The 27,409-nt window shown below is 50.0% G+C and overlaps 1 protein-coding gene across 5 annotated transcripts; it reads left to right on the top strand.

The window, feature by feature from the left end:
• Nucleotides 1-625: 625 nt before the first annotated feature.
• On the top strand, nt 626-26,415 carry Cgn (cingulin). Of its 5 annotated transcripts, none has more exons than XM_021730461.3 (21): nt 626-769; nt 5,799-6,678; nt 8,140-8,240; nt 8,351-8,420; nt 8,529-8,627; nt 10,622-10,749; nt 13,333-13,465; nt 13,915-14,127; nt 14,519-14,667; nt 14,922-15,054; nt 18,433-18,642; nt 18,906-19,112; nt 19,507-19,764; nt 20,617-20,787; nt 21,688-21,849; nt 22,676-22,765; nt 23,231-23,314; nt 23,406-23,524; nt 23,844-23,952; nt 24,623-24,786; nt 24,892-26,415. In XM_021730461.3, exons 2-21 carry the CDS (start codon nt 5,830-5,832, stop codon nt 25,031-25,033), a joined length of 3,591 nt encoding a protein of 1,196 aa, XP_021586136.2. In that variant the 5' UTR covers nt 626-769; nt 5,799-5,829; the 3' UTR covers nt 25,034-26,415. The 5 variants fall into 5 exon arrangements, with proteins under 5 accessions (XP_021586136.2, XP_040143505.2, XP_040143507.2 ...); XM_040287571.2 differs by lacking the exon at nt 626-769 and adding an exon at nt 2,973-3,123; XM_040287573.2 differs by lacking the exon at nt 626-769 and having other exon boundaries at nt 8,532-8,621.
• The last annotated feature ends 994 nt before the right edge of the window (nt 26,416-27,409 follow it).

Genomic DNA, 27,409 nt, shown 5'->3' with positions numbered 1-27,409 from the left:
AAACAGAAGATCCTTGCCCAACAGAATGATGAAAATGATTTTTTTTTTTTAGAATCATGTAAATTTATGGTGATAAATATTTCAGAAAAAAAGAAGGCTGTCAGGCTGGAAAATGACAGTGGAGGTCAGGAGACAGGAAAGGAGAACCAAGGCTGGGGCTCAGGTCTGGACTGGGGGGAAGCGAGACGCACTGGGGTGGAGGAAGCTCTGATGTCGGAGGACAAGGGAGATATTTTCTGCAGAAAGTGACAAGAGAGTGTCCTGGCTGGTGCGCAGGCAGATGAAGGACAAAAAGGGCTAGGACCGAGATTCCCGCGGAGAAAGCCGCAGGCAGGAGGCTCTTTTCCAACACAGCCCAAGAGATGCTCTGCAGGGAGACGGCCGAGGCCCAGGTGGGGGACGGCCACTGGCGGCCAGCCACTACGCCCCGAAAATGGCCTCCCGTGCCCCTGGCCGCCCCGCCCCGGCGCTTCGCGGCCCGCCGGCCCACGTGACCCAGCCCGCCCCTCCCGCCTACCCCGCTCGCGACCCCGGGTCTGGGTCCCCACGGCGGCGGCCCCGCCCCCTGGGAGGAGCGGACCAACCGGAGGAGCGCAGGGGCGGGACGGGCGGTGACGGCCAATGGGGGTGGAGCTCTGGACGGGAGTAACAGGTTGGTGGGAGGGGGAAGGAGCGAGCGCGAGGCGCGGAGGGGGAGGGCCGGAGGCGCGCGTGCAGCTCCGCCGGAGCCCGAGCGGAGCGCCCGCCCGGAGCGCCGACCCTGGCCGGGGTGAGTGACCTGGGAGCTGGCAAGGGTACCTGGGAGGCAGACGGCCCCCCAGGTGAGCCCCGAGGGGCGGGGGTGCAGGCGAGCAGAGATTGCTACTTGCATTGCACAGGTGCTGAGTTGAAGGGGAGAGATGGGGAGGTCCGCTAGGGTGGCAGGACTGATCAAGGGTTGACCCCTGCTCTCAGGTGCTAGAGCAGGGGCCAGAGAAGGTGTCAGCGTTGGGCACCTGAAGCTGAGGCTACTCCCAGGGCATGAAAGCGTTTCAGGGCCAGGAGATCTCTGGAGGTCAGGTGCCAGCCTTAGGGGCAGAATTTTTCTTGGAGACCGGGGTGACGGTGGGGTAAAAGAATTAGTCCCAGCTGGGCGAAGGGAACTGCTGCCTGAGGTTCAGAGACCTAAGGGGAGGGCAACAGCAGGTGCTGTTTTCCTGAGGTTGCTTTTCCGGATTGCCAGTCTGAGCTGGCCACAGACACCTCTCTGGGTTGGAGATGGCTCTGAGGTGCGGAATCTTTCTGTAACCAATCACCTACAGGTGAAGGCAGCTGCCAGCAGAAATACGGGAGGGGAGAACAAGAGGGCACCCCCCATCTCCTGGCTAGGTGTGAAACTATCTAAGGCTTTCCTTGCTTTCCTGCCAGGGAGCATTTTTCCTTATTCCCCCGGAGAGAGAATGTGCTCTCCAAGAGAGGGATATGCAGAAGCATAGATCCATGGGTTTACAAAATACCTAGAAATCCTTATTTCTCATGAGAACTCTTTCCTCCAAGCACACATAATTTCTTCTTTAATTCTAGATCGGGGCCACTGAGTGAGGTCTGGGAGCCAAATCAGTTTCCTTGATGTTTTCCCCGAAGCCTCATCACTCCCTGAAACCCCTTGAGGCATCCCTGATCCCTGATCCTTGATGGCTGTCAGATTGGCAATAGGCACTAGTGGTGCAGGAAATAGGCAGAACTCCCCAGGAGACCAAAAGACTAGGGGAATTACACCTCCAAATCCCCAGGCCAGTTGAGAGGTGCTCACTGGGGCCCAGACAAGACTTCTAAGGCAGATTTCCTTGCCTGAGGCAGCTATGGAACCAGAGCTAACCTCAGCTTGGCCCCTTGGATGCCCTGCCTGAGGAAGGTTGTAATTGGGAAATAATTAGCAACTGCTGTTTGTAGATGGTCCGCATGCACGTGCCACAGCACCTCTTTTTTTTTATTGGGGGTATTTGGGAGTAGGGGTCTGGCTCTGGGGGCCTGCTAATCCAGAGATTTGTCTGACTCTAAGAGGATTCTGGCTTCCTAGACCGCTGCCTGCAGTTCCCAGGCTGGTCTGCATGCCATTACCCTTGTGGGAGGTGCGGAGGGGGTAGGGCTGCTTCTCTTCGGGCCAGGGAGGGGAGATCTTGGCTGGGGATGTGGCAAGGTAAGTGTGGGATCAGGAATGCAACTTTGGGAACTTGAGAGGGAGTGGTGAAGGGAGACAAAGTCTTCCTGTCACACACTGTTCTGTCACTCACCGGGTTCTTTGTGCATCTGCTTCTCCTGCCTCTTCCCTCCTGAACGGGTGCCTCCTCCTTGGGAGCCTTGGCTTTGGCATCCAAGCTGGACAGAGCCCTTCCCGTGGTCTTGCCCTTCCTCCCGCCTCCTCTGGTCTGCCGTACCAGCTGCCCATGTAGTTTCCCTGGCCCTCCCCTTCCCCTTGCCTCTCAAACCAGTCCAGCCAGTTTGCAGGGGCCCAGTTCTTCATTGTGTTTTTTCCCCCACTGGCCAAGCAGCTCTAGCCTGGCTCTCAGGTTTCTGCCTTTTTCGGTGGACCTAGCCAGGAGTCCACTTGGGGAGAGGGTTCTATTTGGACTCATGGGAAACCTTGTTATAGAGATAAGAAACTTTGTCAAGTTATAGAGATAAGAGAAGGGGAGCTGTCCTTTTCTATTTTGACTATTTACTTTATTTGTTACCATGCAGGGGCTTCTAATCTCTGTTCTTCTGATTCTCCTGTTTTCTAAATATGCCAGTTATTTGGCATCTGGCATATCGCCTGGCCCTCTGTGTACCAGTTTGTCCTGTGTGTGTGTGTGCCTGCCCACACACACACACATACACACACACACACACACACACCCCGAAACCACCCCACCCCCACTTCCTGCTAGAAGTCCAGGGACCCTGTCACTCCTAGTTGGGAACCAGATGCCTATGGCTGGGCCAGAGGTGATGGAACTGGGGCAGGGCAGGCTAATGAGTAACTCAGGAGAAGCGGCTGTCGGCCCAGGTGCAGCGGGTCCTCCTCTCTGCAGGAGGAATGGCAGAGGCAGACTGATGAAGCTGAATTAACTTGTGTCCTAGTCTCTTCCCAGAGTACAGTCGGTGAGAAGAGCCCTGGGCAGATGCGGGGGGAAGCAGGGTCGGGCATCTGGTGAGAGCACAGGCCCTGGGCTCCATGTTGCCTGGTGCCCAATCATTGTTTACCTGCCTCTGGGACTTACGCAAGGCCTTGGAGCTGCCCTGTTCCCTTGGCCCCGCCCTGCTGTCCTCGGTAACTGAAGGAGGGTAGGTTTCTGGTTTTCCGTGTTGAATCATTTAGAACCCTGCTGTCTGACCCACCCCAAAGATCCCTCAGCCCTCCTGGCCCTTGACCCACATGCCTTGGGACTAAAGGTGATTGAGCCTGGGGAGTCATGGGATCTGGGGCAGTACTCGGTACTTTGCCGGGCCTAGGTGGGAACTGTTTGACCTGCATCTGGAAGATCTGTAGACGGACTGACGGGAGTTCTGCCATGCATAAGTCATGTGACTTTTGAGAGCAGCAGTCTAGGCACAGATGATTCTAGGATCATGACTGCGTAGGGCCAGGACTTCAGACCAAGAAGAGGTCTGGTTAGTAGGGTGAGAGAGAAATGGCTGTGGGCTATCGCTGGGCGACCTTCCCGCTGCTGGGCGACTCAGCCTAGGTTCAGGATACAACCTTCAACAAATATTTGTTCACATCTACCACGCGAGGCACTGGGCTCAGATGTCGATGGTCTTTGCCCTCTAGGAACTTATAGTCTGGTGGGGGGAGCTAGAAAACAATCACTCCAATGTAAACTGAGATGAACTCACGCGAGGGTTAACTGTAGAGCATATAATGGGGATCTGATCTGGTTTGTGGGAGGTAGCCGTCAGGGAAGGCTTCTCTGAGGATGTGACATCCTTCTGTGAACCAAGTAGAACCAAGAAGTTACAGTGGAAAGGAGGTCATTTACGTGAACAGTAGCATTGACTGTCAGATTTGTGACAGGGCCTTCATGTTTAATATATTATCATTTCCTCGCTCTGTTAAAGTGAAATCTAATAAGCGTAATAAAGTGCAAAAATTTTAAGAGCATAACTTGACGACTTTTTGCCATCGTGTACGCTGTGTAATTATTTATTGTCATTCTCACAGCTGATTACCTTGTGAAGTTTCATTATCCCCATTTTATTGATGAGGAAACAGAGGCTCAGACAAATGGTGATTTGCGAAAGGTTACAGACATCAAGTGAAGAGCTGAACTAGGATTTTCCAAGCCTGATCTCGGCTCTACTGCAGTGTCTTTTCTACCAGATGAATGGTTTGGAGAACTACTATACCTCTCTGCTTTCTCAAACCTTTTGAAGATTTTGTGGCAGAAATTTGTGTGGGGTGTCTCCTGGGGGAGGATGCATGGCTTTCACAGTTTTCTCAAATCTAGTCCCAACGCCCCCAAAATGAAGAACCTTCCCCCAGAAGGACCCCTCCCTCCCTGTTCCTTTCTCCTGAGGAGAGGGGCTGGGAATGCTAGAGACCCCCACCAGCCCTTTCTCACCTGGAGCTATGCCTCTGCATCTCTCCCTCTCCCTTCTTGTCTCACCCTGGTTGCTGGATTTCTAGCACTTCTACAAGATTCCTAAAAGGGATCTTGCCAAGTTTCCTTGGCCCAGAACTCAACAAGGAGGTTGCGTTGGGCATGTTTACTTTTCTGTCTGGCACATTAGAGGCTCCTCCTGGAGGTTGGGGCTGGGCTCTGGTACAGACTAGCAGAAGGGGTGGGGAAGCTGGATTTTTTTTTTTTTCCTTGGAGTAGAACCTCTCCCCCAAGTTCCTGGAGCCAGAGCACACCTGAAACATTCCATCTGCTGACTCCAAGCTTGGAATGCGGACCAGGGAGCTAGTCCGGCATAGCCTTGCCTCTGCCTACCTGTTGGGGGTGGGGAGTGTGTGTTTGGATTGGCCCACTTAAAACCTAATTTAAGTCTTTTCTTTTTCGTTTGGTGTTTGTTTGCTGGGGATCAAAACCAGGGCCTTACACATGCTGGACAAGCATTCTGGCACTAAGCTGTGTCCCCAGCTATAGATCGTTTCTTGAATAGATAAAATGTATCTACATGGTCTCAAAGGCAAAGGGAGTAGAGAGCCCATGCCTTTCTATTGTAGAGAATAGAAACACTCCCTTCTCCCATCCCTGACCCTAGTTCTCATTCCCCCACCGCAGATGCATCACTGCCATCAGAAAGGGGATGCCACATTTTGAGGTCATCTGTATTTTAAATGAGCTCTGGGAGAGGAGGCCCCCTTTTCTCCAGGGGGTGGAGGTTATCTGGTAGGCAGGCCTTGGATCTGCCTTTACTCAGGGGAGGACGGAGGCACTTGGTGTTACATGTGCGCAGTATGTTTGAAAATCAAGCAGAATCTTTAAACTCTTGACAAAGCCAGGCTCCCCAGGGCTGTATCAGAGGAAATGGATTCTTCTAGGTCAGTGAATTTCAAAGTGTGCTATCTGGAACAGCAGATAGTACCAGATCGTATCAGCCATCACCAGGGAGAATTTAGTTAGAAATGCACATTCTCAAGTCTCACCCCAGACCTACTGAATCAGAAACTGGGGGGGTGGGGACCCACATTTCAATGTTTCTGCTGCTCAGGTAAAGTATGAGAACCACTGTGGTGGCTACCAGGAACTGATAAGGCAACCAGTTTCCTTAAAGGTGTTTGGGTTTCTGTTGCAAGTTGTTCAGCTAAAACCCTTTTCTTCATTTTCTAGGATCCCTCCTACCCATGAGCAGGCATCCGCCATGGCTGAGCCTCGGGGCCCGGTAGACCATGGAGTCCAGATCCGCTTTATCACAGAGCCAGAGGGCGGTGCAGAGATGGACACCATCCGTCGTGGAGTGCGACGCCCTACTAAGGATGCCAGAGCCAATACCTACGGGGTCGCCGTGCGCGTGCAGGGCATTGCTGGGCAGCCCTTTGTGGTGCTGAACAGTGGAGAGAAAGGAAGTGACTCCTTCGGGGTCCAGATCAAGGGATCCGACAACCAAGGGGCCCCAGGAACTCTGAGCTCTGATTCGGAACTCCCCGAGAACCCCTACTCGCAGGTGAAGGGGTTTCCCGCCTCCTCGCAGGGCAGCACGTCCGACGAGGAGCCTGGGTCCTACTGGAATGGGAGACTACCCCGATCCCAGTCCCAGGCCTCCCTGGCAGGCCCCATCCCTATGGACTCCAGCAACAGGAGCAGCAGCTTGCTGGAACTGGCGCCCAAAGAGACGTCCCCAGACAGCACCATCGACACGGCTCCCCTGTCGTCAGTGGACTCCCTCATCAACAAATTTGACAGTCAAGTTGGGGGCCAAACCCGGGGACGCACGGGCCGGCGTACTCGGACACTGCCCCATGAACAGCGCAAGCGGAGCCAGAGCCTGGACAGCCGGCTCCCACAGGACCCCCTGGAGGAACAGGAGCGCCAGTCCCCCGACCACTGGACTCCGAGCGCCAAGTACGACAATCACGTGGGCAGCCTGAAACAGCCTTCCCAGAGCCCGAGCCCTGTGCGGGGCCTTAGCCATCCCCATCCGGCTCAGGACTGGGTCATTCAGAGCTTTGAGGAGCCACAGGAGAGAGCACGGGATCCCACCATGCTGCAGGTCAGCCTCAGTCCCTCCCCACCTGTCCCCGCTCCGTCTCCCCCACGCTGGCTCACCAGCCCCAGGACTCGTCCTGTGCTCTCCATCCACTGAGTGGGTGATGTTCCCGTATAGGAGGTGATTCTGTGGGCAGAATTCTAAAGAAAGTGGAGCTAACTCTGAAACCACTATCCACAAGCCAGGCATGTGTGCACACTGGTTTTTTTTGTACCAGGGATTGAATTTAGGGGCGCTTAACCAATGAGCCACATCCTCAGCCCCTTTTTATTTAGAGACAGGGTCTTGCTGAGTTGCTGAGGCTGACTTTGAACTCATGATCCCCCTGCCTCAGCCTCTTGAGCCTCTTGGATTACAGGTGAGCGCCACTGTGCCTGGCCATGGTGCGCACACTTGTAATCCCAGATCCTGGGCAGGAGGATCACAAATTTGAGGCCAGTTTGGGCAACTTAGCGAGATCTTCAATAACTTAGCCATAGCCTGTCTCAAAATAAGAAAATAAAGGACCCGGGATGCAGCTTAGTGGCAGAGCACCTCTTGGTTCAATTCCAAGTACTGCTAAAGAAAAAAATAAAGAAATCACTATTCACAAGCATGGAGAGTCACTTGTCATTGCCGCAGCCATTAACCAGGCCTCAGTCACCTGCAAATATTGATTGGCTGGGTCTACAGTTTTCATAAGACCGACTTGGAGAATATGAGCAGTTCCCCGGTGCTCTTGCCAAAATTCCACAACTTCTTTCTTTATCAAGAATGTTATGCCGAGGACTGGGGATGTAGCTCAGTGACAGGGCACTTGCCTTACATGTGTGCGGCACTGGGTTCAATTCTCAGCACAGCATACAGATAAATAAAGGTCCATCAACAACTCAAAAAATGTTAAAAAAAAAAAAAAAAAAAGAACCTAATGCCGAGCCGGGCAGGGTGGCACACACCTGTAATCCCAGCAGCTGGGGAGACTGAGGCAAGGATCGTGAGTTCAAGCCCAGCCTCAGCAACTTAGAGAGGCCCTAAGCAACTCAGTGAGATCCTGTCTCTAATAAAATATGAAAAAGGGCTGGGGATGTGATTTGGTGGTTAAGTGCCCGTGGGTTCAATCCCTGGTACCAAAAAAAAAAAAAAAAAAAAAAATTTTTAAGGAAGAGGGGGAACAACTTTACTTAGAAACAAAGTTATGTTCACTCTAAAAGTAAATCATTTAGAAGCTCTAAGACATCAACCACCGCTAGTGACAAATTCCTGGTGACAGAGCTCAGGGCTTGTTAAGATCTGCTTACTGAGGAATAACGACGTGACCACGGTGTGTGTGTGGGGGTGTCCTGCCTGCGCTCCCCCCTGGCCCATTGCTTGGCCTTATCATGCTTGAAGCTGCCGCCTCCACTTCACGGTGGCTCCATACCCACCTCCGGCCTAACCTTCCTATTTTTTTTCCTTCTTTCTCTTTCTCTCTTTCTCTCTTTTCAGTTCAAATCGACTCCGGACCTTCTCCGCGACCAGCAGGAGACAGCCCCACCAGGGAGTGTGGACCACGTGAAGGCCACCATCTATGGCATCCTCAAGGAGGGGTAGGCAGGGCCCCCCGACACTGGAGACACGCCCTTCCCTTCTTTTCCCTTCTCCTTGTTTATTCCCCCTTTCCTCTGCTCACTCTTGCTTCTGTCCCTTTGCCTTCCAGAAGCTCAGAGAGTGAAGCCTCTGTGAGGAGGAAGGTCAGTTTGGTTCTGGAGCAGATGGAGCCTCTGGTGGTGAGTGGCCTTCCTCAGGCGGGAGCCAGGGTCCCGGCGAGGGCTGGGAGGGCTCCGGGGGTCGGGGTCTGGATCAACTCCCGCCCTCTCCTCCTGGCTCACCTCCAGCAGATGGCTTCTCCTGATTCGACTAAGACCATAGCAGGGCAGAGTGAAGTCACCCGGAAAGTGGAGGAGCTGCAGAAGAAACTGGAGGAAGAGGTGAAGGTGAGGGGGTTGGAGATGCAGAGGGAGGCAGGGGGAAAGCCGTGGCCGGAAGGTGGACTGGGCGGCTCTTGAAGAGGGAGATGAGCGCTCAGGTGTCCCATGAGGCTAGACAAGAGTGTGCACGAGAACTAGCAAGGACTCTTGGGTTCCCTGGACTCAGGAGGCCGAGTACATTAGGATCCAACTACTTCCCATTGCATTTTCTTTGGGAGTTCTCATCCTGGCTCTGCTATTTACTGGCTGTCTATAGCTTGAAAAAATTACTAAACTTCTTCGCCTCTGTTCTTTTCATCATGTAATAATGACGGCTATACTCGTAGCTGTCATTGATTGAACATATTTTTTTTTTTTATACTGAGAATTGAAGCCAGTGGCTCTTTACCACTGAGATACATCTCCATCCCTTTTTATTTTGAGACAAGGCCTCACTAACTTGCTGAAGCTGGTCTCAAACTAGAGATCCTCCTGCCTCAGCTTCCTGAGTTGCTGGGATTACAGGCATGCATCCCCCATGCCCAGCTTTTGAACACAAGTTTTGTAGCAGGTGCTGCCCTGGGTAATATGTAGTCATTATAGAAACCTTGCAAAGTTGTTGTTTCAGATCTTTCTGAGGCAAGCACTTTACCACTGAGCCACATTCCCAACCCATCTAGACCCTTTTCTGATGAGAAATCTTAAGATCAGAGAGGTTAAGTAAGTTATCTGTGACAGTAAGTTGCAGAGAAGAAACGAAAAATTCAAGTCTCACTCTAAAAAACTGTGTATCCTTTTTTATTTTGTAGTACTAAAGATTGAACCCAGAGGTGGTCTACCACTGAGCAAATCCTAGCCCTTTTAAAAAAATTTTTGTGGTACTGGGATTTAACCAAGGGGTGCTTAACCACTGAGCCACACCCCAGCCCTTGTTGTTTCTTATTTTGCAACAGGGTCTCTCTAAGTTGCCTAGCACCTCACTTAAGTTGCCTAGGATAGCCTGGAACTCGAGATCCTCCCGTCTCAGCCTCCTCAGTAGCTAGGATTACAGGCGTGTGCCACTGCATCCAGGTTTCGGTTTCTGTCCCTTTTTATAATACTGCTTCCATCTTTCACAGTATTGCCTTGTTTGTGCTCAGTGAGTGTTGGACTGTGATCTCTTTGTTTTCTAGAAAGCAACGCAGTGGACTATAGCGTCAAAGTCGATTGGTTCTAATTTTGGTACCGTTGTCTTGTTGTAACTGACCTTGGACCAGTCCTTTTTTTTTCTTTCTTTTTTTTTTTTCCCTTTTTATGGGTTTGGGGATTGAACCCAGGGATGCAGTCAACCACTGAGCTATCCCCTCAGCCTCTTGGATGAATTCTTTAAGTGTTCTAAGCTTCTGTTTCCTTAAATGTGAAGTGGGAATAATCATAGTATTATTATTTATCATTTAGTTATTTGTTGCCTTATAACAAATTATCCTCAAACTTAACAGCTTAAAACAAGAATTTCTCAGTGTCTGATGACCAGAAATCTAGGACCCGCTGGACTGAGTCACTCTCACTCGGGGTCTCCCAGTGGAGCTTTTAACTGTGGCTGTTGGCATTAGCAGACTTGAGTAAGGTGGAAGGATCCGCTTCTAAAATGACTTTCTCAAATGGCTGTGGGTTGGGGCCTCAATTTTTGGCTCTATGGCTTTATAAAATTGCTTGGGTGCTCTCACAATAGGGCAGCCACCTTCCCTCAGAATGAGTGACCCAAGGAGGAAGCCCCCATGCCTTTTTATGACCCAATCTCAAACTTAGACATCACTTCCTCATTTCCCTATTTGCAAGAAGGGAGCCACTAAAGGCAGCCCGTCCTCAAGGGGAGTGGAACAGAACATCAGAATCTCTGGATGTGTTTTAAACCGTCCCTGGTCCCCAGGTGATTCGGAAGGCCCTTGGTTCCGTGCCTGCCGTGCAGCGAGTGTCCAGTGCCTGTTAGACATTCCCGTCGTCGTTCTGGGTCTTTCTGAGAGTCTTCATCCCTTTCCCAGAAGCGACAGAAGCTGGAGCCGTCCCGGGTTCGACTGGAGCGGCAGCTGGAGGAGAAGGCGGAGGAGTGTGACCGGCTGCAGGACCTGCTGGAGAGGAAGAAGGGGGACGCCCAGCAGAGCACCAAGGAGTGAGTGAGGCGATGGCACGTGGGGGGCGTTAGCGGCCCCACTCCCAGGTCCAGGGAAACGGGATCTTCAGAAGCTGAAGGGGGGCGGTTCCCCCAGGACCTGCTCTTCCCTTTCTCTAGTAATGGTGTTAGGTGGACTGGAGTTGGGCCACCTGGTGGCCTCTGTGCCTCAGGTGCTTAATCTGCAAACTGAGCTTCCTTGTCCGCTGCAGGACAGGCACTGGTCTTAGCTCCTGGGGTACGTCAGTGAGCGATGCAGAGAGGCACCCTCTTCTCCAGAAGCTTAGTTTTATATATTCTGGATATTAATCCAGAAACTTCTGGAGAAAGGGAACTGACAGGGAGCTAGCATCGTCTGGAACTTGGTAACACACGAGAAGACGGTGAGTAGAGCAGGCTCAGCAGATCAGGAAGGTCAGGTGCTCGGGGGGCAGACTGCAGTATTGAGTAAGGTGGTCAGGAGAGCCTTGGTTAAGACTCGAACAGCCATGGTGGCCCACACCTGTAATCCCAGCGACTTGGGAGGCTGGGCAGGAGAATGACAGTTTTGAGGTCAATCTGGATAATTTAGGACACCCTGTCGCGAAATAAATAAAAAGGGGTGGAAATGTGCACAGCAAAGGAGACGATTAAGAATATGAAGAGAAGGCTGGGCTGTAGCTCAGTGGAAGAGTGTCCGCCTCCCACGTGTGAGGCACTGGGTTCGATCCTCAGCACCTCATAAGATAAAAAAAAAAAAAAAACAACAATGTGAAGAAAACCTGCAGAATGGGAGAAAACCTTTGCCAGCTATTCTCCTGACAGAGGATTAATATCCAGAATATATAAAGAACTCAAAAAACCAAATAACCCAATTAATAAATAAGCAGATGAACTAAACAGACACTGCTCAAAGGAAGAAATGTAAATGGCTAATAAATATATGAAAAAAGTTCAACGTTGTTAGCAGTTAGGGAAATGAAAAGCAAAACTTCGCTTTCATCTCACTCCAGTTAGTTGGGCAGCTGTCAAGAATACAAACAGGGCTGGGGTTGTGGCTCAGTGGAAGAGTGCTCACCTGGTATGTGTGAGGCCCTGGGTTTGATCCTCAGCACCATATAAAAATAAATAAGTAAAATAAAGGTATTGTGTCCAACTACAACTAAAAAAATAAATATTTTTTTAAAAAAGAATACAAACAATAGCCAGGTAGGGTGGTGCGTGCCTGTAATCCCAGCAACTAAGGAGGCTGAGGCATGAGGATTGCAAGTTTGAGGCCAGCTTTAGCAACTTGGTGAGACCTCATCTCAAAAGATAAAAAGGGCTGGGATGTAGCTCAGTAATTAAGTGCCCCTGCATCCCTGGTAACAAAAAGAAAGAAAGAAAGAAAGAATACAAATACAAACAATAATAAAATGCTAGAAAGGATGTGTAGAAAAAGGAACACTTTTACACTATTGTTGGGATTGTAAATTAGACAACCAATATAGAAATCAGTAGGTGGGTCCTCAAGACCTGGGTGGAATCACCGTATGACCCAGCTATCCCGCTCCTTGGTATTTGTCTCTAAGAATTAGTCATACTGTAGTGGTATATGCAGACCTGTGTTTATTGCAGCATAATTTACAATAGCCAAACTATGGAACCGGCCTAGATGTCCTTAAGTGGATGAATGAATAAAGAAAAATGCGGTATACTTACTCAATGGAGTTCTATTTAGCCATCAAGAAGGATGAGATTATGTCATTCTCAGAAAAATGGTGGAACTTGAGAACATTATGATAAACCCAATAAGCCAAACTCAGAAAGCCGAGGGTCATATGTTTTCTTTCATATGTGAAAGCTAAAGAGGAAAAAGGAAAAGAAAAGTGAAGGGGACCAGGGGAGGGAGGCAGGGAGGGAATGGGGAACCACTGGGAATTGATACTGGCCAAAATACATTGTTATATTATGTGCAAGTGTGAATATGTAACAATAAAACCCATTATATATACTATAATGCGCCATTTTTAAAAAGTGGGAAAAAATAAAAGGGTTGGGGATACAGCTCACTGGTAGGGCACTCCTGGGTTCAATCCCCAGCTCTGAAAAAACCAAAATAGATGCTGGGCGCAGTGGCACATGCCTATAATCCTAGTGGCTCAGGAGGCTGAGACAGGAGGATCGCAGGTTCAAAGCCAGCCTCAGCAATAAAGGGGAGGTACTAAGCAACTCAGTGAGACCCTGTCTGTAAATAAAATACTGAATAGGGCTGTGGTTGTGGCCCAGTGGTCGAGTGCCCCCGAGTTCAATCCCCAGTGTCAAAAATAAGTAAATAAATAAAACAAAATAGAACCCAAACAAACAAAAGATTTGAATACATACTTAAAGGGGGTTAAAGGGGCTGGGGTTGTGGCTCAGCGGTAGAGCGCTCGCCTAGCATGTGCGAGGTCCTGGGTTTGATCCTCAGCACTACATAAAAAATAAATAAACAAAATAAAGGCATTTTGTACAACTAAAAAAATAAATATTTTAAAAAAGGGGGGTGGGTGAGTGGATGAATGAACATGCAGTGTTTAGAAGACTGCCTGGCACCTGATGTTCCATGGTGTCATCTATTATTAGGCTCCAGAACATGAAGCTGCTCCTGGACCAGGGCGACAGGTTGCGACACGGACTGGAGACCCAGGTGATGGAGCTGCAGAACAAGCTGAAGCAGGGTCAGGGTTCTGAACCTGCCAAGGAGGTGCTGCTGAAGGTAGGGAGTGGGATTATGTGCCCAGTGTGGTTCCTCTTACCTGGAGCAGGCTCAAGTCTGCCCATTCATGGGTAGATGGCTGGTTTCAGGTACTCCTTAGTGTGCGTGCAGGCAGACTCAGGTGGGATTGGCCCTCAGCCCAGAATAACAGGTTTCCTTTATCCTAACGAGGCATCTTGGTGGGCAGGGAAACCTGGGTACCATATCTAGCACAAGGTGCTCAATAAATGTTTTTTTTAAAAATATTTTTAAGTCGTAGATGGACACAATACCTTTACTTATTTATTTTTGTGTGGTGCTGAGGATGGAACCCAGGGCCTCACATTGGCTAAGCAAGTGCTCTACTGCTGAGCCACAGCCCTCAATAAATGCCTCTTGACTGAATGAATGAATTGGTAAACAGAGGATCCTAACCTGTCACCCTGTGCTCTTCTCTTCCCTTTCCCCAGGAATTGTTAGAGACCCGGGAGCTTCTGGAAGAGGTCTTAGAGGGGAAACAGCGGGTGGAGGAGCAGCTGAGGCTGCGGGAACGCGAGCTGACGGCCCTGAAGGGGGCCCTGAAGGAAGAGGTGGCCTCGCGAGACCAGGAGATGGAGCAGGTCCGCCAGCAGTACCAGCGGGACACGGAGCAGCTTCGCAGGAGCATGCAAGATGCCACCCAGGCATGTGGCCAGGGCAGGGGCTGGGGGTTGGGGGTCTTGCCTATTTGGACTCTTCATGGTTGAAACGGGGCCTCTCCCTAAAGGACATGTGTGAGATGTGGTCGGAACCGGGCCAGGAAACCTAGAGAGACAGGGGGAGGGAGAGCAGGTCCGACTCACTGTGAGGATGTGTGGCCAGAGGGCCGCCGGGAAGTAACGGGGGAGGCTTCCTGTAGAAGACAGAGAAGAGGAGGCGACCTGGGGGGAGAGAACCTTCTGCTAGCCTTGTGCTAGGTACCACTGGGATGTTGGGGTGCAGCTGGCTTGGTGCCCTCTGGGCCTTAGCTTCCCCCTCTACACTGCATTTTGCCTTGAAGTAAGCCTCCTGGCACCCACCTTTGCCCTTACCTAGGACCACGCCGTGCTGGAGGCCGAGAGGCAGAAGATGTCAGCCCTGGTACGGGGTCTGCAGAGGGAACTGGAGGAGACCTCAGAGGAGACCGAACACTGGCAGACCATGTTCCAGAAGAACAAGGAGGAGCTTAGAGCCACCAAGCAGGAGTGAGAACCTTGCCCTTGTTCCAGGAATACTTTTCTGTGACTCTTGTACCCACGGCCTTTCTCCCCGGGCTGTACTTGTACTCTGCCATCTCCCAAATGCATGTCCACCATGTCCACCTTCCTCTCTCTCTCGAGAGTGGGTACTCGGTGTAGTGGCCTCCAGGAAGGTGGGTTCCACTGTCGTACACACCTCTCCCAGACGTGAGGTCTGACCCTGTTCCCTTTCCCCTTTGTTTGACCTTGGCTGGGCTCAGACTCCTGCAGCTGCGGATGGAGAAGGAGGAGATGGAAGAGGAGCTTGGGGAGAAGGTGGAGGTCTTGCAGAGGGAAGTGGAGCATGCTCGAGCCAGCACCAGAGATAATCTCCAGCTCGAGGAGCTCAAGAAGGTACGTGGGAGCTGGGGCGCAGAGCAGCAGCTGGTCACCTGGGCTATCCACAGGACTTCCTGCAGGGCTCTGTCCCCTGTGCTGGTCTTCAGGCCTCCTCCTGCCCCTGGTCTCCTCACTGCAGAGACAGGGCTCGCAGCAGCCAGGTCGGGGTGTAGCCAGAGGCTGCTGGCTGCCCCCCAGGAGACTTCCTGGTCAGCAGCCTTTAGGTGGATTTGGAAAACTCCAGGGTCCTTTTCACAGGCTCAAACACGTGATTTGGTCAGCATAGCAAAAGCCGCTGTCCTTCAGGGGGGTTCATTAACTACGTGATGAAACAAATGTGTACAGTTAGAAGGCCGTTCATTAATTCCTAATGAGAAATTTCATCCCATGGGCTGAGTGCTCTCATTGGCATGGGCAGCTGACCTACAGAGAAGCCAAATTGTAATCTGAAGGCTGTTCAGAGAGTACACAGTCAGGACGTGGGGAGCTAAGGGGTCCTGGTGTTTCAGGTCTCCATCTCTCCAGTCTCCAAGGCACAGCCTTGCTGGTAAGGCAGAGACACTTAAAGTTCATGGTCAAGTTTTCTCTTTTGTCCTTTATTTTTTAAAAAAATTAATCCTTTTTTTTTAAAAATCATACATGGATAATATTTCATAGAAGAGTCACAAATAATAAGGTCATAAAATTGAAGTGAACCCAAATAATTTCTTCATATTCTTGCTGTTTCTTTTATAAGGAGGCAATAATTATTTTTGGATGACTGTTCCCTACAATTGATGAAAATACTTTCTTCCATTTATGGCCTCCTAAAGATTCTTTTAGCTCTTGTGCTTCATTGATCCACAATCCTGGATATGTAGTAGATGCTCAGTTAACAAGTATTAGTTAATCCATGCTTGTTTATTACAACTCTACTAAAAAACTGCTGAGGTGGAATTAAAACAACTATATTTTTAAATGAAGAAAGAAACTGCTGTAAATTATTATTTTGCAAGAAATAAGAACCCAAGATTATGCAAAATATTTGGTGGAGAAAAACATTTAAAAAAAAAATGCTAGTTGGGCACGGCAGCACATGCCTGTAAACTAATGACTTGGGAAGCTGAGGCAGGAGGATCACAAGTTTGAGGCCAGCCTCAGCAACTTAGCAGATCCTATCTCAAAATAAAAGATAAATCACATCCAGGATGTGAGATGTGATTCAGTGGCAGGGTGCTCCCCTAGATCCAATCCCTAGTACCACCCCCCAAAAAACAGAATCCATAAAAAATGTCAGCCAAAGATACATTGATGAGTATTGTGTCGTTATGTAATTTAAAACTGTTTTCCCAGGAAGCTGGGTGTGGTGGTGCGCACCTGTAATCCTGGTACTCAGGAGGCTGAGGCAGGAGGATTTAAGTAAGCAAGTAATTTAAAGTTAAGTAAGTTTACTTAAGTAATTGCCAGCCTGGGCAAGTTAGGGAGACCTTATCTCAAAATAAAAAATAAAAAGGGGCTGGGGGTGTGGCTCAGTGGTAGAGCGCTCGCCTGGCATGTGTGAGGCACTGGGTTCAATTCTCAGCACTGCATAAAAATAAAATAAAGATACTGTGTCCACCTAAAACTAAAAACTAAATATTAAAAAAATAAATAAAATAAAAAAATAAAAAGGGCTGTGGATGTAGTCAGAGGTAGAAAGCTCCTGGGTTCAATCTCTAGTAACACAAAAAGAGGAGAAAACTTTTTTCTCACAAAAGCTTCCCAAAGAATGATGAACTCAGAAATACTCTTAAATATTTATTACGTTGTTTTGAAGTTAACAACTATCAAGGATAGTCTGGAATCTATCTAAGTTCACTGTATTAGCTAACAATGAACTTGGACAGTTCTTTCAACAATCTTTTTTTTCTCTTTTTATATCAGGGATTGAACCTGGGGGTACTTCACCACTAATCTACATCCCCAGCACTTTTTATTTTTTTATTTTGAGAAACGGGTCTCACTAAGTTGCTGAGGCTGGCCTTGAACTCCAGATCCTCCTGTCTTAGCCTCCCAAGTTGCTGGGATTACAAGTGTGACCGCCATGCCTGGCCACCTCTCAACAATCTTAGTCAATTTCTTATTTGGGTAAAACCGAAAAAGTAATAACTAGTGTTTAATTTATCTCATATACTAAATGTATTTTATCACATATTTAGTAAATAAACAAATAAATTTAGTCTGTTGGGAAAACAGACTAAACAAGTCTAACAGAACTTTCAGTGTGCTGTTTTTCTTTTTCTTCATAATTAGTCCTATTAGTGTCTTACGTTGAAGATTCACCATGTTACGTGGTCCTTCAGCCTAATTATGGTTATTTTTGAGTTGTAAGAGTAACTAATATCTAAAGAATTCATATTTTAATTTTCCTTTGAAAAAGAAATTAGAGATGTCCTAATATTTATAGCATAACATTTTTGGTTTTCACTATTTTATAGACGACCAATCTTGTTTTGTCCATCAGCTAACCCACTCTCCCCCTGCATAATTTTTTAAATGGAGTTATATTTTACATACCGTGAAGTTCCTCCTTTTAAAGTGTACAGTGACTTACTGTGATCACAGAGTTGTGAGACCACCACCACTGTCTAGGTACAGCACAAGGCCCTCTGTTCATTAGTAGTCATTCTCTCCACCCCCTGGCCGCCACTGAGCCGCTGTCTGTCTGGTTTTGCCTATTCTGGTTATTTCATATAAGCACAATCCTACAACATGTGGCCTTTTGTTTCTTTCACTGACATGTTTTCAAAATTCCTCCATGTGGTAGCAAATGTCTTCATCCCTTTTTTATGGATGAAGAAGATTCTTCTCTAGGAATATGCTATATTTTGACCATTGATCAACTGATGGACACTTGGTTTGTTTCTGTTTGACCTATAATGACTAATGCTGCTATGAACATCATATACAAGTTTTTATGCAAACTACATTTTTCAGTTCTTTTGGGTATATACTGAAGAGTGGGGTTTCTGGGCCTTATAGTCAGTGTGTGTTCAGCTTTTTTTTTTTTTTTTTGGTGGTACTAGGGGTTGAACCCAAGGCCTTATTCATGCGGGGGCGGTGCTCTACCACTGAGCTATGTCCCCATTCCTTTTCTTTTATTTTGAAACAGAGTCTCAATAAGTCGCCCACGCTGGCCTTGAATTTGTGGTCCTCCTGCCTCAGCCTCCCGAGTAGCTGAGATGAGAGGCATGTGCTACTGCACCTGAGGATATTCAACTTTTTGCAAAACTGCCTAACTGCTTTCCAAAGTGGCCACATCATTTTTTTTTTAAATATTCTTTCCTGTAAAATGTGTGAGAGTTTCCCTATTTTTCCATCCTCTAGAACCTTAGTCTGGCTCTTGGTTCCTTCAAAAATCCCCTCCCCTTCTAGGAGCTTCGCTGGGCCCAGGATGAGCTCAAGGAGCTGCGAGCGCAGCGGCAGAACCAGGAGGCCGCCGGGCGGCACCGCGACCAGGAGCTGGAGAAGCAGCTGGCCGTCCTGAGGGTCGAGGCCGACCGAGTCCGAGAGCTGGAACAGCAGAACGCCCAGCTGCAGAAGACCCTGCAGCAACTGAAACAGGACTGTGAAGAGGCTTCCAAGGCAAGGGGAGTGGGCACCGGGCTTGGAGGTGGAGCTGAGGGTCTGCAGGGCTGAGGAGCCAGGGGCTGCAAAGTTCCCTGTGACGGGTACGTACCGCCCTGCTCTGCGGGACCCTGGACCCGAGGACCCACCGCGTCTGTGCAGGGCCCGGACTCCCAGGGAGCCCTGCCTGGGACCCCTCCTCCGTGCTCCTGGGTCCCCTGGGTGTGCGTGCTCCTGGCCCGAGCCCCGAGGTCTGAGCCCCTGCTCCCCCCTGCCCGCAGGCCAAGGTGGCAGCGGAGGCGGAGACCGCGGTGCTGGGGCAGCGCCGGGCAGCCGTGGAGACCACGCTGCGGGAGACCCAGGAGGAGAACGACGAGTTCCGCAGGCGCATCCTGGGTCTGGAGCAGCAGCTGAAGGAAGCCCACGGCCTGGCCGAGGGTGGGGAGGCGGTGGAGGCGCGGCTCAGGGACAGGGTGCAGCGGCTGGAGGTCAGTGGCACCCACAGCTGGCTTCCTCCCGACCTGCCCCTCGGATCTCCATAAACCCTGGCTTGCCCCGGCCGTCGGGTTTTGCCTATTCTGGTTATTCCATGGCGCAGTTCTACTTGTAGAGCCATTCTGTTCTGCCTTCCCGAATCTTCTGTTTGCCTGGTTCGTGTCCCCACGTGTGCTCTGGGAATGTTTCAGACCGTCCACCTCTGAGCTCCCCCCTTTGCCTGCTCTCTGTGTCTTGATTCTTTGCTGGTTCTTGGAAGCCAGTTTTTCTTGCCCACCATTTTCATAAACACCTGCCTCCCCTCCCTCCCATCCCCCCACATCCACATGACCTGGACCCAAGTTCTGCCCGGTCTCAGCCCAAACCAGGCACTCTCCCCTCTTCCAGGCAGAGAAACTTCGGCTCCAGGAGGCTCTGAATGAAGCTCAGGAGGAGGAGGGGAGCTTGGTGGCAGCCAAGCGGGCTCTGGAGGTCCGGCTGGAGGAGGCCCAGAGAGGGCTGGCCCGCCTGGGGCAGGAGCAGCAAGCCCTGAGCCGGGCCCTGGAGGAGGAGGGGAAGCAGCGGGAGGTACTGCGGAGGAGCAAGGCAGAGCTGGAGGAGCAGAAGCGTTTGCTGGACAGAACTGTGGACCGACTCAACAAGGAGGTGGGCCCTGGGTGTTCTGGACCCTCAGAAAGAGGCCCAGCTTATACAGAGGCTTGCCTGGGGGTGGGCTGGGGTGAGGCAGAATGTGGGGCATCTGCCTGCTTCAAAGATACCTCAGGTGTCGCTGGCTCCCCCTGTTTTCTCCTGCCCCCCCCCCCAACAACCTGCTCTTCATAGTCTTCATTGTTGGGGGCTGTTTCCTGGAATTCTGCTTGAGAAGTCTCTAAGATCCAAACTCAAGAATCTTCCTGAATAGAGTTTTAAACTGAGGGAGGGAAAGGAGAGAGGGAGGCAGGGAAATAAATTGCTTTTGGCGGATAAGGTTCTTCTCACAGTTTCTTGCCTTACAATACAAGACCGACACCTCTAGGATCAGTTCTAAAGTACCCATTTTACCCTTTCTGAAATTGGATTGTGTCTTATAATTGGAATAGGTATGTTACAGTTCAGTTGGCAGATTCTTTCTTAGTGTTACACCTTAGAATTATTGTCACCTTGCGTTTTCTGAAGGTTTACTTTGTTTCAGACACTGAGGAAAGTTCTTTGTGTAATTAGTATCATTCTCTGACAACTCTGCAGTGTAGGTACTATTATTATCCTATTTTATAGATAGGAACAGAGCCAGAAAGGATAAGTACCATGCCACTGGTCACTAGTGGTAGAGCCAGAGCTTAAACCCCAAACCTGTGTATCCAATAACTATCCATACTCGGGCCCTAGGCTTCGAAAGAGCAAGAGAGGGCCGCCTTAGCAGGAACAGGCTCTAGGCAGAGTCTTGTGAGCGGGGCCTGGGGAGGGGACAGGGTCTCTCCTGACAAGGTGCAGGGCTGAAAACTCTTTTGTACATTTCAGCTGGAACAGATTGGGGATGACTCTAAGCAAGCCCTGAAGCAGCTCCAGGCCCAGCTGGAGGACTACAAGGAAAAGGCCCGTCGGGAAGTGGCAGATGCCCAGCGCCAGGCCAAGGACTGGGCTAGTGAGGCTGAGAAGACCTCCGGGGGGCTGAGCCGGCTCCAGGATGAGGTGGGAGCCTAAATGGCAGGCGGATGGGAATGTCGCTCTAATGTCCTTAGGTTTGAGGGTCACTGCCTCTGAAATGACCCTGTGGCCTGGGTTCCTGGGGCTGAGGTTTAGCTGTAAACACTTGTAATGAATGACATATGAAAGTGGTGGATGGTAGAGGGTGTTTCCTATCCTAGGTACAGACGACAGGGAATGCATTGTCTCTAGAGCGGTGGTTTTTAAGCTATGCTGCACATTGGTCAGCTGGGGAGATTTTTAAAAATCTCAATGCTCAAACGGTATCCCATACTACTTAAATCAGGATCAGCATTTTTAAAAACTCCTTAGGCTGCCAGGTGCGATGGCATTTACCTGTAGACCCAGCTACTTGGGAGGCGAGGCAGGAAAATCCCTTGATCTCAGAAGTTTGAGACCAGCCTAGATCGTAACACACACACACACACACACACACACACACACACACGCACACACATACACACGCGCACACACACGCACACACATACACACACGCGCACACACACACACACCTACACTCCTACCTTCAAAGACCTCAAGTGATTCTAATTTGTATACAGAATTTTGAAACAACAATGAAAATGAACTAAAATTCAGTCTGCTTTTTATCATCATGTTGTGCTGGCAATTCTAAAGAATGTCACCGAGGGGCTGGGGCTGTGGCTCAGTGGTAGAGCGCCTGCCTTGCACATGTGAGGCACTGGGTTGTATCCTCAGCACCACATAAAAATAAATAAATAAAGATATTGTGTCCATCTACAACTTAAAAATATTAAAAAAAAAAAAAAGAATGTCACTGATTTCTTCCCTCAAGGGCAAACTGACCTCACCCCTCAGTTCCCACCTCCATGTGACACTGAACTCTTCCATCCTCCCCTTTGGCAGATCCAGAGGCTGCGGCAGGCCCTGCAGGCCTCCCAGGCTGAGCGGGATACTGCGCTACTGGATAAAGAACTTCTGGTCCAGCGGCTGCAGGGCCTGGAGCAAGAGGCAGAGAACAAGAAACGCTCCCAGGATGACAGGACCAGGCAACTGAAAAACCTTGAGGTGAGGACCTCGGGGGGTGGTCCTTTGGGGGAGAGTGCAAGGAGGGGGTTCTGGGCCCCGGCACAGGTGGCCTTCTGTGAAAGGAACCAGGGTACTCTAAGCCTCTTCCTGTACTGGCACCCCAAGTGGATGGGTTTTGTTGGGTTGCAGGATTTTAAGCAACCTTAAACTAAATACCAATGCTTAGAAATTTATAGGTGTCATATAAGCATTTAGATTTCTGGCTTCTTTTATATTTAAAAAATGTAACACTGAGCTTCTAGACCTGAGTTTTGCAAAGCAACAGTTGACTGGAGCTGAGCAGGGCATCCCCCCTTTAGGGTGAAGAGTGGTCTTCAATTTGCTATACTTGAGAACAGTAATAACAGCAGTAGCAGCCGCAGCAAACATACATTGTGCCGGGTGCCAGGCCCTTAAGACTCATTTCATTTTCAGGATAACCCTGAGCTAGATAGTCTTGCTTTCTCCGTTTTACAGATGAGGAATACTGAGACCCAGTATGATCTTCAAACCCGACAGACTAGTCCCAAGTCCGTGTTCTTAGCCTGCCTGGCTTAAATTTGCTCTCCCCGGATATGGACTCTGGTGCTTTGGTTTTGGGGTTTGCCTTCCTGCCATGACCACAGTCTGCTGCCCATGCCGCATGTGGTCAGAAGAGGGCGCTAGGTCCACGATGGCTCTGGGCAGGGGCGAGGCTCTAAAGGCTCCTGGGCCTAGGCCAAGGGAAAGGCAGTGGAGGCTGGAGTTTGACAGGGCCCTTGTCTGAGCTTGGCATTCCGTTGTCCGGCATTCGGGGAAGAACTGACCTTGTGCCCTTCTGCCTCAGGAGAAAGTCTCTCGCCTGGAAGCCGAGTTAGACGAGGAGAAGAACACCGTGGAGCTGCTGTCAGACCGCGTGAACCGTGGCCGGGACCAGGTGATTCCCACTGTGTCTGCTCCTGACTGTGTGACCTCTGGGCCTTCTCAGAAACCATTCTAGCCTACGTCTTCTGTGATCCGGAGACTTCTGGCTGCAGGCTCGAGTGTGGCTAGGCCCACTTCAGGGCCTCTTCTACTTTAGGAGGAGTCGGCGGGTTTCCTCCAGTGGAAGGAAGCCAGGAATTTGAGTGGAGGGAAGAGTCCTGCTGGCCTGGGCTGCTCCGACCTGACTCAGGGCTGCTGCAGTTAAGGGCTGCTGGTTCCTGCTGGGACTAACGAAGCTCTGTCTCAGTCTCTGGCTCCTCTCATTGGGATAGATTGTGATGGCTGAGTGGCTTGGGAATTTGGGGGTTCGCAGGCCATCCTCCAGGGTCTGCCCCACCAGGGCTCTGTCCTGCTCGGCTCAGCTTACTGGCGCATTCTTTGCCCTCCCCAGTGCTAGTCCCTGTCTCCCATCCCCCAGGTGGATCAGCTGAGGGCAGAGCTCATGCAGGAGCGGTCTGCTCGGCAGGACCTGGAGTGCGACAAGATCTCCTTGGAGAGACAGGTAAAGGAGGGAGGGTTTGGGAGATGGACCTGGGGGTGGGTAGAATGACCACGTGGAGTACAGACTGACCCAGGGGGCTTCCTGTCCTCAGAACAAGGACCTGAAGACCCGACTGACCAACTTGGAAGGCTTCCAGAAGCCCAGCGCCAGTTTCTCTCAGCTTGAGTCCCAAAATCAGATGTTGCAGGAGCGGCTCCAAGCTGAAGAGAGGTAACACGAGCCTGTCCTTCCTGGCTCCTTCCTTCCTCCCTCTGTCTGGGGCTCCCTCATCTTCCACCTCAGGCCTGGCCAACTTGGCCTGATCTTCGGGGAGCCCCCTTTTCTCCTGATACAGAGCAGAAGGAGTTGCAGAAATTCTGAGATGCCAGTGTCCTCTATTCCCTCAGTTCTTTGGATCTTCCCTCAGCCCTCCTTGTGCTGTCGACGGGGCTCATGATGGAGAGAAGTCCCTGGAGGCAGAAAAGAACCAAGCAAGGTTCTCTTAGAAACGGTGATAGCTTCCATTCCACTCTTTACCTTCCTCTCCCAGGGAGAAGACTGTTCTGCAGTCCACCAACCGGAAACTGGAGAGGAGAGTTAAAGAGTTGTCTATCCAAATTGATGACGAGCGGCAGCATGTCAACGACCAGAAAGACCAGGTAAGGACATGGACCCTGAGGCCAAACCATCGTGGGCAAGTGCGTTATGTGTTTGCTTGCAGGATAAAGGAGGCCTCCATCTCCTGTAAGGTTTTCGAACCTAAACTTTCCTTGTGTAAGGACAGAGAGACTACATTGAAAGGAGAGAGTAGAGCAGTCATAGTCAGCATGTGTAGTGAATGCTGGTTTCTCTTGCTGAGTGTTCTGCATGCATTAATTCATTTAATCCCAGGGCAACTTCTGAGGCTAGAGAATTTGCCTATGGTTGCACTTTTTCAGAGGCAATTATCCCTTGTTAAGATTGTTACAGGGGGGCTGGGATTGTGGCTCAGTGTAGAGCGCTTGCCTCCTATATATGAGGCACTGGGTTCGATCCTCAGCACCACATAAAAATAAATAAATAAATAAATAAAGGTATTGTGTCCATCTACAACTAAAAACATATTAAAAGAAAAGATTGTTCTAGGGGCTGGAGTTGTGGCTCAGTGGTAGAGCACTTGCTTAGCATGTGGGAGGCTCTGGGTTCGATTCTTAGCACTACATATAAAAAAAAATGAATAAAATAAAGGTCCATCAGTTTCTAAAAAAAAAAAAAAAAGATTTTTACAGAGGAGATTCTAGGCCTTGGTAGCAGGTGCGTTTCTAATGTGGGACTTGGTATCCTGTCCAGTTAAGCCTGAGGGTGAAGGCTCTGAAGAGGCAGGTGGATGAAGCAGAAGAAGAGATTGAGCGACTGGATGGCCTGAGGAAGAAAGCACAGCGTGAGCTGGAGGAACAGCATGAGGTCAATGAACAGCTCCAGGCCCGGATCAAATCCCTGGAGAAAGAGGCCTGGTATGAGCTGCCCTTCTGCTCCCAGCTCCACGGGGGCAGCACAGAATCTCTCAAATGGGGGATTCAGCCTCGTCCCCTTCCTTACCAGTATTCTTTCTGACTCAGGCGCAAAACTTCCCGTTCAGCGGCAGAGTCGACCCTCAAACACGAGGGACTGAGCTCAGATGAGGAATTTGACGGTGTCTACGACCCCTCATCCATTGCATCACTGCTCACGGAGAGCAACCTGCAAACCAGCTCCTGTTAACTCGTGGTCTTCCAGGGTCCAGAAGCAGGCTCAAGGCCTTCCCCAGCCAGCCCCGCTCTGCCCCGCTCTGCCCTGCAGGCCTTGGATTTGTCTTTCCTGTGGGTGACCCACTTATTCAAACCTAAGACAGGGATGGGTCCAAGGGATGGTGATAAAAAAAGACATCAGAACGAGCTGATGGATGAACTTGGCCTTTCCATTGGAGAAGTGGATATTTTAGGCCTGTAAGGTCCTTCTCTTAGATGCTGACTCCTCCTTCCTCTCTCTCTGGTGGAAGGATAGTCAGCATACAGACTGAGAGAGACTGAGAAGGGAAGGAAAGGGTAGAAATTGCCATGTATGAAGCTTTGTTTCTTTAGCCACTAACCCTATGGCTCAGGGAAATACCCTATGCTATTCTGCAACCTAGTTTTCTCCCACCCTGGAGCAGGGTGAGGGGAACATTATGGGTAATGAGCACGCCGGCGTGACTCTACCCACTTCTCAAATGCTTCTCTTTGCACAGTCGTGGGGCCCATGTGGTTGTCCCATCCATTTCCATTTCCTATATATTTTTTTTGTCTTCAAGCCAGTGGGTCCAGGGGACCCTTCAGCCTCTCCCCTTCCATCTTCATCCTTCTTACCTTGTTTCTTTCCTCTCAGTGCCTTAGCCATGGTGAGGAGATAAGTATGCTCTTCTTGCCTTTTATACCTGCACACTCAGACCTCTCCCAAAACCATCCTTTTCCCAGCTGGGACCCTCATCCTGCCCTGCTTCCTCAGTGACTAGTCAAAAACGACTGGCTGCTTTACTGGTGAGCCCTGGGTAAGGGACTTTGGTAGGGCCATAATAAGGTGGTGGGGGCCTGGTTCTGCTCAGGGTTTCCATCCTCCTTTTTGTCTCCCTCCTCTGTGACTATGGTGGTTAGAAGGTGACTGAACCTGGGAACCCTAACAACTGTGTGTACAAGTTCAAAAGCAAAGGTCTCAGTTCCTGTGGCCTTCCTTGTGGTTTCTCTGACTAGGTATGTCCAACCTCAGTGGGGAACCAAGGGATCCTTATTTATTTAAGAACTGGGCCCTTATTTAGGGTTTCCCTTGGATTTAGAAGCTGACTCTTGGTACAGATCAGAAGATGTGATGGGTTATGTGTCCCTCCTTTGGATTTTGGGGAGAGCCAGTCCCTGGTGGGGAGGCGGTAAGGGGGATGATTCACCTCTTATTTCCAAAGCAGGCTCTGCGGGGAGCCTCGTGAGCCTGTGGAAGAAGGCTGTTCTCACCAATGACTTGTGATTTCATGATTAAAAAAAAATTCCTATGTTCTTCTGCAAATCAGACATTTTCTCCTAATCCAATCCAGCCTTGTTTTTATTTTTAAATTAAATATTAAGATTATATAGCTATATTGAAATCCTTGTCTTCTTTTTTTGGTGGCTTATTTAGAGGTCTAAGTTTTACAAAGAAGTTGTTTTAACTCTACAGCTTAGTGGCCATGTGTCTTTTACCAATGGTCATATGTACCTAGAAAACCTGGCAGTGTTTATAGCAGCATTCATATTCTCTCCTGTACAACCTTCTCAGAATAGCAAGGCCAGAAAATGTTTTCTTTGAGGTTTTATTCCATTGGTTCCCAGGGGTATCCCTAGCATTCACCTCCCAGGCAAAAAGATCCTCATTCATTACTAACTGGCATGGGAACTTACCTGGGAGGTGGAGAAGTTTCTGCCATCCCTGCCTTTGTGTTGGTTTGAAGAAGGAGCTGGCCATTCACCAGAGCCTATTGCCAGGTCCTGCTGGGCCAACCCCCTTAACTTCTCACTTAAGAGTGGGTCAGATCTCCTGAATGATTCTGCCTACTGCCCATGTGGACCGGAGGCAAGCAGACCAGCCATCTGCTGAGAATAGCTGGGCTGGGAAGAAACTCCAGGGTCCTGCTGGGCCAACCCCCTGTCTTCTAAAAGCCTTCAAGATCCCAGCCTAGGCCTAGGTAGCAAATGCTACTGAAGAAGGTGAGGCTCATTCTTTTTCTAGAATACAAATTCCTTTTAAGGCAATGTGTCCCGCCTCTCCCCACCATATAAGGGTAGCTTTGGTTTAATAGCTTCTGCAAAACCAGCCCCACCCAGAGCCTGGCTGGCTTTGACTTTGGCCTGGGCATCTTGCCAGGGAAGAGCACCTGCCAGACTGGCTTAGGCTAGTCTGAGTGAGCTGGCCTTTGGTGCCTGCCCCGCCTTTTTTTTTTTTTTTTTGACGGAGAGATACTGGGTATTGAACCTCGGGGCGCTTTACCACTGAGCTACATCCTCAGTTCTTTTTATTTTTATTTTGAGTCAGGGTCTTTCTAAATTGCAGAGGCTGGCTTAAAAACTTTCCATCCTCCGTCCGGCCTTCGCGTCC

This window comes from Ictidomys tridecemlineatus, chromosome 11 (genome assembly GCF_052094955.1).
Source record: "Ictidomys tridecemlineatus isolate mIctTri1 chromosome 11, mIctTri1.hap1, whole genome shotgun sequence".
Lineage (NCBI taxonomy): Eukaryota > Metazoa > Chordata > Mammalia > Rodentia > Sciuridae > Ictidomys > Ictidomys tridecemlineatus.
The sequence above is the reverse complement of the archived record's forward strand: the minus strand, read 5'-3'. Positions and strand labels throughout refer to the sequence as shown.